The sequence below is a fragment of the Cetorhinus maximus genome, chromosome 6 (assembly GCF_964194155.1).
Source record: "Cetorhinus maximus chromosome 6, sCetMax3.hap1.1, whole genome shotgun sequence".
Lineage (NCBI taxonomy): Eukaryota > Metazoa > Chordata > Chondrichthyes > Lamniformes > Cetorhinidae > Cetorhinus > Cetorhinus maximus.
The window spans coordinates 123,453,797-123,470,767 of record NC_135884.1 but is presented as its reverse complement, the minus strand read 5'-3'; the positions used below and the strand labels follow the sequence as shown (position 1 = coordinate 123,470,767).

The 16,971-nt window shown below is 42.1% G+C and overlaps 1 protein-coding gene across 1 annotated transcript in view; it reads left to right on the top strand.

The window, feature by feature from the left end:
* Window positions 1-9,165, top strand: part of slc7a5 (solute carrier family 7 member 5) — an 86,455-nt gene extending 77,290 nt beyond the window's left edge. The window contains exons 9-10 of the mRNA XM_078544432.1: window positions 4,031-4,208; window positions 5,803-9,165. Coding sequence (XP_078400558.1) covers window positions 4,031-4,208; window positions 5,803-5,858 — 234 coding nt within the window. The 3' untranslated portion in view covers window positions 5,859-9,165. The remainder of the gene's footprint in view (window positions 1-4,030; window positions 4,209-5,802) is intronic.
* Window positions 9,166-16,971: the final 7,806 nt, after the last annotated feature.

Below are 16,971 nucleotides of genomic sequence, written 5' to 3'. Positions count from 1 at the left end.
GAGTCTTTAAATTCTTCCAAAAGAATTCTTCCCTAAGAGCTGCATATGTTGTCTCTATTCTTAACGCCTATATTCACCGGTCAAAATTACTTTGTTTTACTCTCTCAAACTCGATATAAGTTTCCCCAGGCTACTTTCTCATATTTCTAAATTTCTGCCTGTATGTTTCAGGAACCAACTCGTATGCACTCAAAATTGCCTTTTTCACCACATCATAATTCACCGATACTTCTTCAGACAGCGAAGCGTATACCTCATGCATTCTACCCAACAACTTAGACTGTAATAATTACGTCCAGTACTCCTGTGGCCATTTCATCTGTTTAGCTGTCTTCTCAAATGAAATAAAGAATGCTCCAACATCTTTTCTCTCAAATTTTGGAAGAGCTTGTACAAATCTAAACATCTCCCCACCGGGTTTTAGCTTAAAGGTTTTTTCATCATCAGAACTCTCCTCAGAATCCGAGATCTCTTTTTTAACTTCCAGCCTTTTAGGCAGGTATTCTTTCTCTCTCTTTCCTGAAATTCCAGTTCCAGCTTCCTTTCTTTCCCCTGCCTTTCCGCTTGCTCCCTTTGAAATGCCCTTTCTTTTTTCTGCTGCCTCTAGCTCAGGTTTTTTCAGTTCCCTTGCTTGTTCAAATTCAAACTTCTTCATTTCAAACTGTGACTCACTGCCTGGAAAATGTGGTCTCTCTCTTACCCCTTCCAGTTTTAAATGCTGAGTTATTATGTCAACTATGTCTGCTTTCCTCGCCCCTTCAAGTTAATTCTAACTCCAATTTATCCACCAATTCCACCAGCTTATTCTTGGTTAATTTCTGTAAACCAGACAGAGTTATATTTTCCATCTGTAAAACAGTCTTAGCAACCCCCAATGCCATTTCGAATTCCAGCCTATATAAAAACCTCACAGCAACTCCAATTCCTATGTCCAGTGCCTCTTTACCTCCACGTACTTGTTAAAAAGGATTCACAGATCCCACCAATGTGAAGGATTTCCTGACCCAAACCAATTATTATTCCACGTCCAATCACCCGCTGTCCATGTTTCAAAATCCCGCAAGAGCCCCCACTTGTTACGATCCAAGCTGAGGTTACCCCTGGACAAGCCTGATCCCAGAGTGGAACCTAACCTTTAATTTTGTTTGTTTAGATACGTGGAGAGTAACTACTGAACAGAGGCATAAGAGTCAGCTGATGAACTTTTAATAAAAGAATGAAACATTTATCCGACAAGAAAACATGAACTATATTACAATACTCCTTCACCCACAACTACACCTTTACAGATTGTTATGACCGAGCAGTTGGTAAAGCTGAGTTATTTAAAATTCCAGAGGGAAACTTTAAACAACTGTCATAACCTCCAATTTTAAGTGTTATGTTTGAGATGCAGCTCTAAATTCAAGAATCAGACCACTAGTTCTCGAGGTTGTACATTAAACTACATGAAACATTTTATTAATTTATACGGGTTAAAATATATTTACACATGGGCCAGAAGTTGGACCTTGATGGGCGGGCGGGCCCCACCGGCTTGGCGGCGAGCGGACAGCCAAACTCTGCCGCCAAAACAGGGCCGGCCGCCATTTTACGTGGGCGGGCCAATTAAGGCCCGCCCAGCGGCCTGCCCGACAGGAAACGCAGTGCACTTCCTGTGCGGGGGGTGGAGGGATTCCCCATCTGTCAAAGTGCGCTCTTTCGCGCGTGCACACGAAAGAGCGCACTGCTCCCTGACACTAAGTGCTGTGTCAGGGAGAGCGCTGAATGTTTAAAAACTTTAAAAATAGAGAAAGAAAAACATTATTAACATGTCCCCCTCATGTGACACTGTCACACGAGATGGGACATGTTAATAAATATGAGTGAAACTTTAATAAACTTTTTGAAAACTGAAATGAAACCTCATCCTGCCAGTGGATGAGGATTTATCTTTTCTCAGAAGCCCTTTGGGACTCCTGGCCTGCCCGCCAGCCTTAAGGTTGGACGGGCAGGTCTTTTAATGAGCTTAATGATCCTGTCAATGGCCTCAATTGGCCATTGACAAGTTGGCGGGCGGACAGTTGATTTTGCTGTCCGCCCGCCTTCCTAAAAATTTAAACGGACCTGTCGGCGAGCAGGCCCCGCCCCCCAAATCGCCGACAGGAAAATTCTGGCCATAGCTACAAATTACTACCATCATAACTGTTAACAAATTCCCAAACTAATCTCCATTAAGGCAACAGCAACCCATAGACCTAACCAGACACCAGGCAAAGCATTCTCACCTTACGAATTCAAAATTAGATTATTTTTACTTTTTGGTTCCTGTGGAGACAGTTGGAGGCTTACAGCTGCTTTTGATCTCACATTGCCTCTGCCTTACACACACAAAATTGCTGAAGTTATACCTAGCACTGCTCATTGAATGTAAATTCTCATTGTATCATCAGCCTCTTTGAACTCCACCTTTTAACAATAAAACCTCTTTCATAGTATCAATTTTATTAGTAATATAAACATATTGCTTGGTATCTGCTAGCTAGGTGGTAGTTTTTACCCCACTTCTTGAATGCTCTATTCAAAAAATGCAAATACACTCTATCTCTCTTACATGTCAAAACTAGTACACATCAAAGCACCCAGACTAGCTGGCTTTAGTCCAATTAAGCCACACACACAGACTAAACCTCTATTTTAAAAGAAAAATATTTTTCAGTAATTTATACATTAATAGCTTCATGACAAGATGTACACAGATTTGTAAGGACAACACAAGTTACAAAAGTTCTTATTCTCTAATGCTCACAGCAAGCACCCAGTCCATGTAAACCTCTGGCACCCTGTGGTCAGACACACCACACTCTGAAACCAAGTGACAGATGCCACCCTAGACAGATGCTATGGATCTCTCCTCAACTCGCCCTAGACGCTTGTCACACCATGAGCCAAGCAGTCTCACTGAATTCCGTCCTTCACACGAGGGATTCCAGTCTCTACTCTCCAGGACCTTGCCTTGGAATCTTCTCCCAAACTGACGTTCTCGCTCAGACACTTTCCACAAGGGTTCACCTCCAAGGTTTCGAACTCTCCTTCTGATGTTCCTCTTCCCTGGGTCAAGCTGTCTTCCATGCACTCTCTCTCACCAACTCAGCCTTAACAGTACATCACTGCTTCACATGCCCATAGCAAAGAATTACAGACCTTCAGTTGTCTCTTTGAATCTTCTTGCTTCTTGCAAGCTGTTCTCACTTTAAATCTGAAGCTTGGAGCCTTTCTCGCTGCCCCTCACTCTTAACTTCACTTAACAGGATCTTTTCCCAGGTTCCTGTCCTTCCTTTAACTAGAAGGTTACAGCTCATGAAGTAAATCATATGACCTGATTTTGTTATCGTCTCTGAAGACTAGGAGAGCAAGAAGGCTTGTGGTACAGAAACAAGGCTTGTGTTTGACCCTTGGGGTAGGGCTCCATTACCAGGTGCTGTGTCTATGAAGCCGTACTCAATTCATAAGGAACAAGGGCCCACTTATTGGAGTGATCTCTGGCACTAGACCAGAAAAAAAAAACCTCTGTGAAGCCTGGAAGGTTAAGTGGCCATCTCCTTTAAATCATGTACTTCATGATAGAAACATTTCAGTTCCAGTCTTTTAGAGCAAAGGGTTGAAAGACTTATCGAAATATTCAAAACAGAACCGTGGGCTAAAAGGATATCAGCAAGGAAGTATTTTACAGTTTGTCAATGGCTCTCCTCCTTTCTAATATACCACATTGTTTTACAATATTGATATTGTGTTTGAGTGAACTTCAGCCATTCTTCACCAGCCCCTTTGTATTAAAACTGATCTGTAGTACTGCAGATGGCTTTTCTATTGGCGTAGAATGGTATAAATTCAGTGATGTTTGTGTTGACCTGATCTGCTCCCTGGTTCAAGTGTCCTAGAAAATAAATGTAGATGAAATAGCAAAATTGATTCAAATAGAAATTCAGTAGTAATTAAGTTTAAAGAAGCTTTTTTTAAAGCTGTTTCACATCTTTCTTATCTCTTGCAGTTTAACATCCTGCTCCCAATCTCTTTTGTGCTAGCCTGCATTTTCTTGATTGTTGTATCCATATGGATGACGCCAGTGGAATGTGCCATTGGATTTGGCATAATCTTGTCTGGACTTCCAGTCTATTACATTGGTGTTTACTGGCAAAACAAGCCCGTGTGGCTCTTGAATATAATCTGTAAGTATGACCACAATAAGGATATATGATTAGTAAAATAAAAATCTGACTTGTGACAAAAGATTAGTTGCACCCTTCAATTTTTGAAGCAGAAGTGTCAAGTAGTCTAGTCCTTTAGGTATCTGCTTCGTATTTTTTTTGCTGTGTCTATGTGCCTTTGAGGCTTAAGACTGAAATGATTAATTTTTCAAAGAAGAGGGTTCATATTGCACCATAAAGTAGTAACTCATTGGGAAATCCAGAGATTTTCTTTTAATTGATATAATAGGGGAGGTGGTGGCATAGTGGTATTATCTAGCACTCCAGAGACCCAGGGTAATGCTTTGGGGACCTGGGTTCAAATCCCACCATAGCAGATGGTGCAATTTGAATCCATCAAAAGTCTGATGATGACTGCAAAAACCCATCTGGTTTGCTAATGTCCTTTCAGGAAGGAAGTCTGCTGGCCTATGTGTGACTCCAAACCCACAGCAATGTGGTTGACTCTTAAAATAAGGGGTTAGCCAACAACACCCACATCCCATGAATGAATTTAAAAAAGATATGAATGTGCTGCAGCATTGGTTAAATGGTCAGTAGTAGTGACTGCATTCTTGCTTGGTCTTGGAATTATATTAAATAAAAACAGAAAATGCTGGAAATACTCAGCAGGGCAGGCACTATCAGGGGAGAGAGAAACAGAGCTAGCGGCAGGGATTTTCAGACCCTGGCACAGTGGGTCCCACCACAGTGGATGCTGGTGAGTCAATGAGTCCATTGACTTTGGCGAGGCCAAAAAACTCTGCCCAGCGTTTCAGATGGATGCCATTTGTCAGATCCAATGAAAGGTTATAGACTTGAAACATTAACTGTTTCTATCTGCGTGGATACTGTCTAGCCTGCTGAGCACTTCAGTATTTTCTGTTTTATTTTAAATTCCCAGTGACCTTGATGTTTCACTTTGGCCTGAACCACATTGGAGAGTGGTGGCTGCTGGCCTGTGTTGGCAGTGAAGTATCCAGGGCCAATTTCAGGCCCAGGTGTTGGTTGAATAGAAGTGGCGAGCCACTGCACTGAATGGGTATTCCGATGCAGCTCGCCGACTTCAAGCCTGCACAATATCAGAGAATCTGGCCAGCCGCAAGATGGTCATAGCGCATGGGCTGGCGGGGAGAGGGGATAGTAGAAGAATCCGGGGACAGCGGTATGGATTATTATTGTTCGGTCAGGAGGAGCATCCTTTCTACTCACGGTTCCACAGAAATACTTTCTTGAGGCTGCTTCAGTTATTTTCACCAGTAAGACAGCATATGCTGCCAACCCAACTGTTCTGTCCTAAAATGGCAATCAATGTCCTGTGCATATCATAGAACCCCAATTGCCATATTAAAACAGTCCTGCTTACTAAAATAGGCAGGTGCTTTGGCTGCCTTATGTTAGGCCCATGTAACAATGGCAGGGCCTAGAGGGTTGACATTTACAGGGGATTCTTGTCTAATGGCACAATTTTAAGGCGTTACTGCCTCATTAACTAGCATCCTTGAAAACTTATGTTGTTTATTATTAGCACATTGTTAATTTATCAGTAAGTACTGGATTTTCTTCTTTCTTGCAGATTCTGCAACTGTCCTCAGTCAGAAAGTTTTAGAGGTGGTACCTCAGTCTTCATAATAAAACAAATTAAGCTCCTTCAGAAAAACGCACAAAAGTTCCAAGCAAAAGAGGCATTGGTACAAGTTCCAAAGTCAACATTTTATTTTTAGAAGTAATTCCTATATCTTCAACTTAAGGATTGGTCAGCCATTTTAAAATTGGTTGAGAAAGCATCAGATGACCCCTTCGTTGGAAGGGACTCAATGGTCAGCAACGGTATCGGGTGAAGAGTACGCAGTGTGTTTTTGGTGTTTGTATAAATTTCTTGTGTGGCTATTTGCACATTGGTCAAACTGCCCGGTTTTGTTATTGCTAAATTTGATAAAGAACACAATCCTGAAATACCATCCTGTCTGCAAACCTGTCTGGTGAATAGTCCTGGCTATGGTCAGGACTAAAATCTCAAAATTACATGGGAAAGATTGACTTTTTGTTGGCCCTGTAGACAATCTTTGTTCATAAATATGGATGGTTTGTACATATAGATGTGAGAGATTTAAAGAAAAGACATTTTGTGAGCTTAAGTTTTTGTGTTCCTTTAAATTCAGAAACTGTTTCTTGAACTCCACGCATTGTTCCTCTGTATTGCAACCTTTTTTTAAAAAATTTTGAACTAATACACTCAATGAGTAATTCTATAAATGCAGTGGCCAACTGCTCCAACTGGTTTATCCAACAAGCAGCTGAACTATATGTTACAGAAGGTTCGATCCCTCATCTGTGCCGTCAGCTGATGTTAGCAAGAAGCAGCTATTCAGATGCCCTCATCATTTCTAGTGTCAGAAAAGGAAAATTGGTTAAGGTTCTTTGTCAGTTTCTACTGACAGTGGGTGGTGAGGTTAAATGTTAAGCGATTGCAATATTGGGCTTTGCTGTGATTGTCCCATGATTAATTAGCTTGCTGACACTCACAGCCAAGGTTCATTTATGAATCAGATGGCCATTTATGGAAGGTTCTGGAGGGCAACCAATGCTTATGGATCCAAACCCGAGGAGGAAACAATGCCTCCAGCTCGCACCCAATGGTGCTTCATGTTATCTTGCCAGAATCAGCGAGGCCAGTCGAAGGACATTTCATTAGCATGGACCACAGGGGCATAAGGGCTCACTCAGCACACTAGCCGCCATTACTGCACAGGATGTCCTTCTAGGCTCAGGAGCAGACTCAATCTTTGGAAACTGTATCCTGTCTCTACTACCTTTCTGTTATTTGCCTTGTGAGGGGTGGATGGAGGTTCTGTCCCATACACGGCAAGGGACCCCACACAATACTTGTGTGATTTCAGCCTTAATAGATAAACATGTAAATACAAAGACTTTGCATCCATCAGTTTTGAAGGAACTTGTTTTGTATTTATTTTATTAAGTTAGCTTTTGTATACCATCAATGCCTGCTGAAGGAGATGTCTTTTAAAAGATTTTTATTATTGTTAGGAATTAGCTAATTGCTTCCTTAGCCTAACCAGTCCTGTGTGATATAATTTTTCCTTAAGAGGAATTTCCCCCAATGGCAGCCTATGTCCTTGAATCATTGATGCTATTCTTTGAACTATCTCAGCACCTCAATATCCTTTCTAAACACCCTGTAAATTTATCAGTGTTTGTCTTTAAAGTTGTACTTGTTTTTAATTAATATAAAAATATTTCAGACATAAAAAAGTTATATATTTCAGCTGTAAAACCAGAGGTATTTATGTCTCAACTTTTCACAATTTGTAACATGTAAATGTTTATGGAGCAGTCATCAGCTTGCATGCTACCAGTACATTCTGCTTCTCATCTTTTGTATTAAGTTTATTTTTAAAACCAGTCAAAACAACAGGTTGCATTTTTGGGTAATTTAAGAATGCAGGTCCTTAAAGGGAACACAGCAATGGAAAACATGTACTTAACTCTTCCATTTAACTGTTTACAAAGTGGTATTGCTTACTGTGCAGCGAGGCTGCCTATTTCAAGAAATGGGCAATTTGACAGCTATTTCATGAAATGGGCAGTTTCACAAATTGAGTGTAATATATATACTGGCTATGAGTAGCAAATAATTCCAGCTGTTGTGTTTAAGGCTCAGTTCTGAATAGTGATGTTAGTAGTGTTAAATGAATCCCACAGGATTGTCAAGTTGGTACTGGTGGAAATGGAGGCAGTTTTGCCCAAAATACATTTCAAATGCCATTTAACTGATGCAAACTTAAATGGGAGAAAGCTTTTTTTTTGTTCTCTGTTCTCAGATTACAGAATCACTCCTTTGATGATTCAATATAGTTGGTTAATGCATAAAATTATTGGGGAGCATTTTGGTGACCATTTTCATTTTGGTTTTCATTCTCTGCTTCAATACAGCAACTTAAAATATGATCAAGTTGCTTAATGGAGTTATTGCTTACAACTGCCGTTATGTAGAATGCTGCAAGGCTACTTGACAGCAGAATGGGGCCAGAGCCTGAATGGACCATCTGTTTCATAATAGCAAACAATAATTGTACATTTTTATGTGTCAGCTGTGGCTCAGCTAGTAGCAATTCTGCCTCTTTGCAGGCTCAAATCCCACTTGACTACTTGTTGGAGGTGCCATTTTCCGGATGAGATAATAAACCAAGGCCCTGTCTGCCCCCTCAGGTGGGTGTAGAAGATCCCATGGAACTATTGTGGAGAAGAGCAGGCGAGTTATCCCTGGTGTCATGACCAATATTTATCCCTCAATGAACGTTACAAAAATAGATTATCTGGTCATGATCAAATTCCTGCTTGTGAGAGCTTGCTGTGCACAAATTGGTTGCTGTGTTTCCTACATTACAACAGTGATCACGCTTTACAAAGTACTTCATTAGCTTTAGAGCGCTTTGATATGTCCTGGGTTCGTGAATGAGGCTATAGAAATGCACTTCCTTTCTCTATTTTCTTGCCTTTTATTGAGAATGTGAGAATTTGTTGCTTATGCACCTGGATAATCAGTTTTTGCCATTTGTATGTGTGAAAACCTAGTATTAACCTAATTGTGTTTATGTGATGTGAAAAATGTTTTTATTCCATCTTACTGTTTTTAAGTTGAAGTTTGACAGTTTCTACATTGAAAGTACTATGTAAACGCACAATATTTAAGGATAGTCTAAAATTTGTTTTCAGGAAATTATGGTTTAGGTTGCCATTAATGAAATTGAGCCTTCAGTTCATAATTGGTTATAACTTGTGTTGTCACATTATAGTACAATGAAAACAAAAACCAGTTTTTTAGCCTTCAGATAGACAAATGCAAATTTAATTTAACTGCTGTATGATTTAGTTTGTTTACATTTTTAAAATAAAGCTCTAAGAGGATGAACGCCCAGAAACGGGATTGGGTTGAAAAGAGCAAGTAAAATTTATTTTAATCAGTGGAGTAAAACGATACCTGTAAATTACTGCTTATTTGCTTTGAAAGAGAATATTCTGAATTTTTCTGTTGTGTGATTCAATCCTAGACAAGTATGGAAGCGCCCCATCACAATGTCACTGATAATCTAGCGAGGAGGGTGACCTGTGCAAAGTTTAGAAAGCTTTCTATTTTGAAGTCAAAATACATCAGAGTTTGCCATTTTGAATTTTCTTGAGAAAATTAGGCCCTCCGAAAAGATCTGTGCCTAAATATTTCTGTAGATCACTGCATGTGGCTCAAGTTTTTATCCATACAGAATGCGTTTTAACATGCATTTATGTAAGAGTTTTATGTTTGGAGTATACACAAAGATGCTCAGGCTTGTTCTTTCCTCCAGTAGGAAATGTTTGGTCAATTGAGAAATTATTTTCTCTTCCCTCTCGATCTAATTTGCTACTTTTGAATGATGCTCTCCTTGACTCACAGGAACCTGTGAAAGCTTTTTTTAAAAATGAAATAGCTTACCTGGGCTTCCCGTGGCCAAAAACCTGCTGTCAGCTTTTGCTCATGGCGCTCGGTTAAAATAAGACCACCACTCTGGAGTAGGAATATCATACAAACCAGCTCCCTGCTCGCCATCTGGCTGCACTGTTACTGCTAGGAGTGGAAAGTTAAATACAAATGAAGAATATTCACTTGATCGAGTTGTCGAACGAGTACCAGTGACAGGAATCTTATTGCAGTGTGCCAGTACCAACAGCAGAGGAAAGGTGGACATATTGGAGGGAGGGGGAACTGTGCAGGACCCTTTGATAACTCTGGGTAAATGCACCATATAGCACGGTGTTGAGCTATACAAAAGAGGAAAGCTGCAGTTCAATTCCACTCACTGGCCTTATGAGTCTGCCAATTTAATCAAGGACAGTTTGGAGGCTATTCAATTAGTCTTGATGTCTTCAGGCTAGAGAGAGCTGGGGAAAAAAACCCTGATCATCCAATAATCCTCAAAAGATGTGTTTTATGCTGAGTGAGGAGAGGATCAGGAACAGCTGTGACACCCACACACAACTTAGCAAAATAACCTGCTAGGACTGAAAATGAATACAACCATTTAAGCAAGATCCTACAGCGCCCACTGGGACCTCACCCAACATGAGTCACTGCCTTGGGGACAGGGAGAAAATTAGGAAAATAAAATCTGCTGCCAAATTTAAAAATATACAAACTAATTTTCAATCCATTGAGTCACCACCGCCTTCTCAAGGGTAATTAGGGTATAGGCAATAAATGCTGGCCCAGCCACTGATGCCCAAATCCAGTGAAAGAATTTTTTTTTAAAAGTACTCTCTTTTGAACTCCTTATTTGTTCACGGGATGCAAGCATCTCTGGCATGGCCAGTATTTGTTGCCCATCCCTAAGTGCCCTTGAGAAGTCAGCCGCCTTATTGAATAACAGTCCATGTGGGTGTAGGCACACCCATAGCTGTTTGATAGGGAGTTTCAGAATTCTAACGCAGTAACGATGGAGGAACGGCGATATAGTTCCATCTTACAATGGCGTGTGACTCGAGGGGTTGATGAGGTGTAATCTGCTTGTTTGTGCCGAGTTTACTGAGAATTATTTGCTACAGAATTTCCTGCTCTTCTTGACACAGTGGATAGAATCTTTCCTATGGCGGGCGGTCTGCTCGGGAGTGAGCGGGTGCAGAGCCAGTCACCGCCTGCAATCGGCTGTGCGCTGCCATTTTAGGTGGGCAGGCCAATTAAGGCCCGCCCAGCGTGGCACCTGGCCGGTAGCGCTCAAAGCTCCCTATGTGGGCAGGAGGGGGAGTCGGGGCCTGTGCTGTTCCGCGCATGCATGCGAAAGAGGGCAGAAATCTCCCTGAGGCACGGAGCTGCCTCAGGGAGATTAAATTGATAATGTTTCAATAAACGATGTAAAAAAACTATTTAAACATGTCCCCTCATGTGGCAGTGTCACATGAGCTGGGACATGGTTGTGCATTTTGCAAAATTTATTTAATTATTTTATAAGACCTTCAGGAAACCTCATCCCGCCCGTGGATGAGGTTTCCTGAAAAACGCGAAGGCCGCTTGAGCTCTTCGCCTGCCCACCAACCTTAAGGTTGGACGGGCAGCGTTGTTAACAACTTTAATTATTTTTTTCATGGCCTTAATAGGCTGTTGACAGTTCGGCAGGTGTGCAGCCGCCTCCGGCGCACGCCCGCCAAACAAAATATCAAAATGACGTCAGGACACATGCCCGACACCATCGCATGCCATTTTATGCATTGGTGTGTCGGGCCCGCCCCCACAGGCCGATGGCAATATTCTGCCCAGTATTTACATGATGATCCAGTTAAGTTTTGAATCAATGACGATCCCCAGATTGTTGATGGTGAGGGATTCCATGATGGTGTACGCAAGGCACATTTCCCCAAGGTACTGTGTTGGCTGTGCCTTTGAGTCAGAAGACTATGGGAAGAATTTTCCCATTGGCAAGCGGGGGCGGGCCCGGTCGCCGACTCGTACAACGCTGACGCGTGGTGGCGTTGGGCGGGCGTCCCGACGTCACCACGCGTCATTTAGATTGTCAGTTCGGCAGGCTGCGTGCCTGCTGAACTGTCAAAGGCCTATTAAAGCCATTAACAAAGCAATTAAAGTTGTTACGAATGCTTAAGGTTGGCAGGCAGGTGAAGAGCCCAGGCGGCCTTCGCATTTTTCATCAACCTCATCCACGGGTGGGATGAGGTTTCATGAAGGGTTCATTAATTAAATAAAAAATTCTGAAAAAATTAATGGACATGTCCCAGCTCATGTGAGTTTCACATGAGAGGACATGCCCTTAAAATTTTTTTTCACCTTTATTAAATTTTCCAGAACTTAAATCTCCCTGAGGCACCTCTGCGCCTCAGGGAGATTTCTGCGCTCTTTCACACGCATGTGCGAAAAAGTGCAGGCCCCAACTCAGGGAATTCTCCCACCCTCCCCGCCCGCACAGGTAGCGCTCAGCGCTTCCAGGTGTGTGTCACGCTAGGCAAGCCTTAATTGACCCGCCCACGTAAAATGGCGGCACGCACCCGATCGGGGGCACCGATTGGGTTTGCGCTCACTCCCGCCCGTCCCCGCTCAACCCCTCCCCCACCCCATCCCCCGTATGAGTTCAAGTCCCACTCCAGGATTTGAGCACAAAAATCAAGGATAACACTCCAGTGCATTACTGAAGATGTTGAAGAGGGGATGATGTTGGAGGAGTGAGACCAAATTTTGGACCCTCAAATCAGTTGGGAGGTGGGGGGGGGTAATTTTTGGCAATTTTTAAAGCCCTCTGGGTAATCAAACTTGCACGGCATCTTAGATGCAAAGAGAGGTGCAGGCGCCCATCATTTATGGGCTATTTGGAGAAATTCCCCTGACTCCAGGAAGTTCAGCTGTAGAGTTTCTTGGTGAGCTCATAAGTACTGAGCTTGCTGGCCCACAAATTTTTGACCGGTGTATATTTTACATAAGTCTTTGGTTTCACACATCTTGCTGCCCCAAAGATAAGAACTGTTGGTTCAGAGAGGCGTTTAAACTGGTTCATGTTGTGGAAAAAGTAATACTCTGTAAATGATTTGAATAAATTAAGTAGCAGAGGTACTCATGATAATGTTTAAGTTCTGTTCTTTCTCAATGCAAAATTAAATTAAGTGAGAGTTGTCCAGATATTTTCACTCCATCTTTAGTTTAAATATTTTTCTAGAATTCATGGTACTAATTTGTAGTACTGAGGTGTACTGCTTTTCAGGTTTTATATGTGTACAATTTATCCTTTAAGATGTTTTTACTACTCAAATCAATCTCTCTTGTGTTGTAACATTGCTTTGTACTGTTTTGAAGTATTTTATGAAATCTCTTGACATGTATGTAAAATGCTGCCTACTGGCTTTAACCAGGGATGCTACAGTACTGACATTTTTATATGTTTCTCAAATTAATTGGTTTGAATAGTTTTATGCCAACGTCTAATGAATTGTATTTTACAAATTGAATTTTGTATTAAGATGGAGATGGGGAAAAATGTGTTAGGCAAAATTGTTTCTCCTGGATTGTTACAAAGGAGATGTATGGTGTCATTAGATAGGGGACTAAAAATAACTTCAACTAAACCGGAAGCAGGAGACCAATAACTAGTGTCTACCTTCACCAGCACACTACCTTGCATCATGTATCTTCAGGGTTTCACTGTATGAAAGTTAATTTAACACTGGAAATGTGAAGTTATTTTATTTTGCACCTTTTCCAATTTATTTATTTCAATAGATTAACCAAAATCTTCTTTAGTGGTTATCTTCTGTTTGAATCAAATAACTTAATTGCTTATGATCCCCAAAATGTTGTTCTTTTGCTTGTAACAAAATCATGCTTCAATCTTGAAATCTTTGACTGTAAAAAATTTTGTCAATCAATAACAGTACTTCATGATGATACATTGTGATTTTAGTGACCATGAGGTGAAAATCACTGTCAACTGTTGAGATGATAAAATATTTATTCACACACTGATTTGCTTGTCTCGGACTCTGATATATTGAAAGACTGCCGTCAAAATAACTCTGAAGCTCCTTTAAAAGCAAACTTAGTTGTAAAAAAATTTCAAGAGAGCTCACTTGTTTTAAAATAGTTAGTCATTACTGCCTGTCACATTGTTTCACAAACCTATAGGCGTTTCTGGGGTTTCAGATCTCAGTGCCACTTCATCATTATCATGAGAGTTATCTCATGTGATAACCCCCACTGCTCAAACATATAATTACAAGAATGTAGCTTTATAGTAATTGCGAATGTGATCCTAAGATTTTATTTTATTTTTTGCACATCTTATGACACCATAACTATTGTCAAATTCAGAAATCTTTGCTTGGCCTGATTGCTTGAGGAGTCAATGAATTCAGTTAGTCAGCTAACCCAGAAAATTTAATTCATAGAGAGATCTGCCTTTCCCAGTACAAACCTAAACAAGCATTAGTTGCTCACCCAGTTGTAAATAAACCTATTTGAATAGCACTGAGGTTAAATTGTTTCACAAAGCCCCTGTTAAAAAGATCTTGCGATATCTACAGGTTAGTTGAAGAAATCTGAAGCTTCGTCTAAAATAGTTAAAATGTTAAGTCACCATTTGTTTCTGAGACTTCCAAAAGTACGGCACTCCCACCATCTTCCAGCTCCTTCATTTCCCTCCCTTTCTACATGAACCCGACCTCCAGGCATTCCAAGCACTTTGATTCACCACAGCAATTAAGGCCCGCCCAGCATAACACCTGGCCAGTAGTGCTCAACGCTATTTTAATTTTTTACATTTTTTTAAATTAAAATTTTCTGGTAGGCGGGGACGCAGCAAAATCTGCTGTGTGCCTGCCGACCTGTCAATGGCCAATTGAGGCCATTGACAGAGTCATTTAGCTAATTAATGGATCTGCCCGTCCAACCTTAATGTTGGCTAGCAGGCCGGGAGCCCTGGCAGGAATTAGTAAAAGCATGAAACCTCATCCACGGGCGGGATGGGGTTTCATGTAGGTTTTTTAAAAATTTTGTTAAAGTTTTTGTAAAAATTATGGACATGTCCCAACTCATGTGACAGTGTCACATGAGGGGACATGTCAGGAATTATTTTTTTCTCTACTTTTAATTTTTGTCACAGAACAGCCGATCTCCTTGAGGCAGCACTTAGCCTCAGGGAGATGAATGCACTCTTTTGTGCGCATGCGTGAAAGAGCACACGATTTAGGAATTCCTCCCCGCCTGCACAGGGAGCGCACATTGCTTCCGTGCGGACATCGCGCTGGGTGGGCCTTAATTGGCCCACCCAAGTAAATTGGTACCGTGCCTGCGATTGGGGGCGCCGATCAGAAGCACACCTGTGTGCAAGCGCCATTCAACTTCGCTCCCGACAGGGGGGAAATCCTGCCCCTGGAATTTAGAAGGTGATTTGATTGAAGTTTTCAAGATATTGAAGAGAACACCTTGGCCGGAATTTCCCCGTCAGCGACGGGAAAATGATGCGGGATGGCGTTGGGAGGAACCCCCGACATCATCCTGGTCCATTTAAATTTTTAGGAAGGCGGGCAGACAGCGAAATCAGCTGTCCGCCCGCTGACCTGTCAATAGCCAATTAAGGCCATTGACAGGCTAATTAAGATCATTAAAGACCTGCCCGTCCAACCTTAAGGCTGGCGGGCAGACCAGGAGCCCCAGCGGACTTCTGATAACACATGAAACCTAATCCACTGGCGGGATGAGGTTTCATGTCCAGTTTTAAAAAGTCTAATAAAGCTGATGTCCTTTTTATTAACGTGTCCCATCTCGTGTGACATTGTCACATGAGGGGGACATGTTAATAATATTTTTATTTTTCTATTTTTGAAGTTTTTTGGACTGTCAGTAATCTCCCTGAGACAGCACTTCGTCTTAGGGAGCAGTACGTTCTTTCGTGCGCATGCGTGAAAGAGCGCACTTTGACAGTTGGGGATTCCCTCCCCCACACAGGAAGCACATAGCGATTCCCGTCGGGCAGCCCACTGGGTGGGCCTTAATTGGCCCGCCCACTCAAAACAGCGGCGGGCCCCATTTCAGTGGCGGGGGTCGGCTGCCCGCACGCTGCCAAGCCGGTGGGGCCCGCACACCCACCAAGGGCAAAATTCTGCCCCTTGGGTAGATAAAAAATTATTTCCACTGATTGGGGAGCCTACAGATGGGGACATATCTGAAAATTGGAGTCAGAGTTTTCAGGAGTGAAATTAGGCAACACTTCTACACACAAAGTAATAGAGATTTGGAACTCTCTCCTGTACACAGCAAGTCACTCACCATCCTGACTTGAAAATATATCGCCGTTCCTTCACTGTCGCTGAGTCAAAATCCTGGAACTCCCTTCCTAACAGCACTGTGGGTGTACCTACACCACACGGACTGCAGCAGTTCATGACGGCAGCTCACCACCACCTTCTCAAGGGCAACTGGAGATGGGCAATAAATGCTGAAGCCCATATCCCACGAATGAATTTTTAAAAAATTGATGCTATATCAATTGTAAATTATAGATCTGAGATTGATAGATGCTCTTTATCCAAAGATATTAAGGAATATGGGGCAAAGGAATTAGGTCACAGGTCAGCCATGATGTCATTGGCAACAGCAGACTGGGCTAACTGACTGACGTGCAACATTTGGGACATTGGCAGAGCGGCAGTGGTGAGAGGAGGAATGCTGTCATCTTGGGAGAAGGCAGCAGGTTCATGTTCCACAACTCCACTGTTATGAGGGTGGCACTTCAGCAGTCCTAGTATAAGGTGTTTGAAGGCAGATTGCTGGATAGTTGTGAGATCCCACAAGTCACTTTGAACATTGACATCCACAGTCAAGATAGCAACAGTCTGAGTGTGCAAGGCAGCAAGCTAAATTTCCATGGTTTCAGTCTGAGTTACCACAGCAGCACTAAGATGGGCGGTTCCTGTTGGTGCTGCAATGGAAATTGAGACATCAGCCATCAGGCACTGCATCATAGTTGGTTCACCATTGTGGTAATGGAGTTGGCCATCAATTCCACACTGAAAACAATGGACTCTTAGCTCTGTGCAAAGCCATGTGCAAGGCTGGTGCTGTTGGGCTCCTCCATACTCCTTGACAGTGACCGCAGGTGTTGTGGCAGGCCTTCCATAGCACCAGCCAATTTTATGTGCATTTCCAGCAGTGTTTTTCCCTACACTGCCCCAAGAAAGTCCTCTTCTGAGTTCTCTGGAG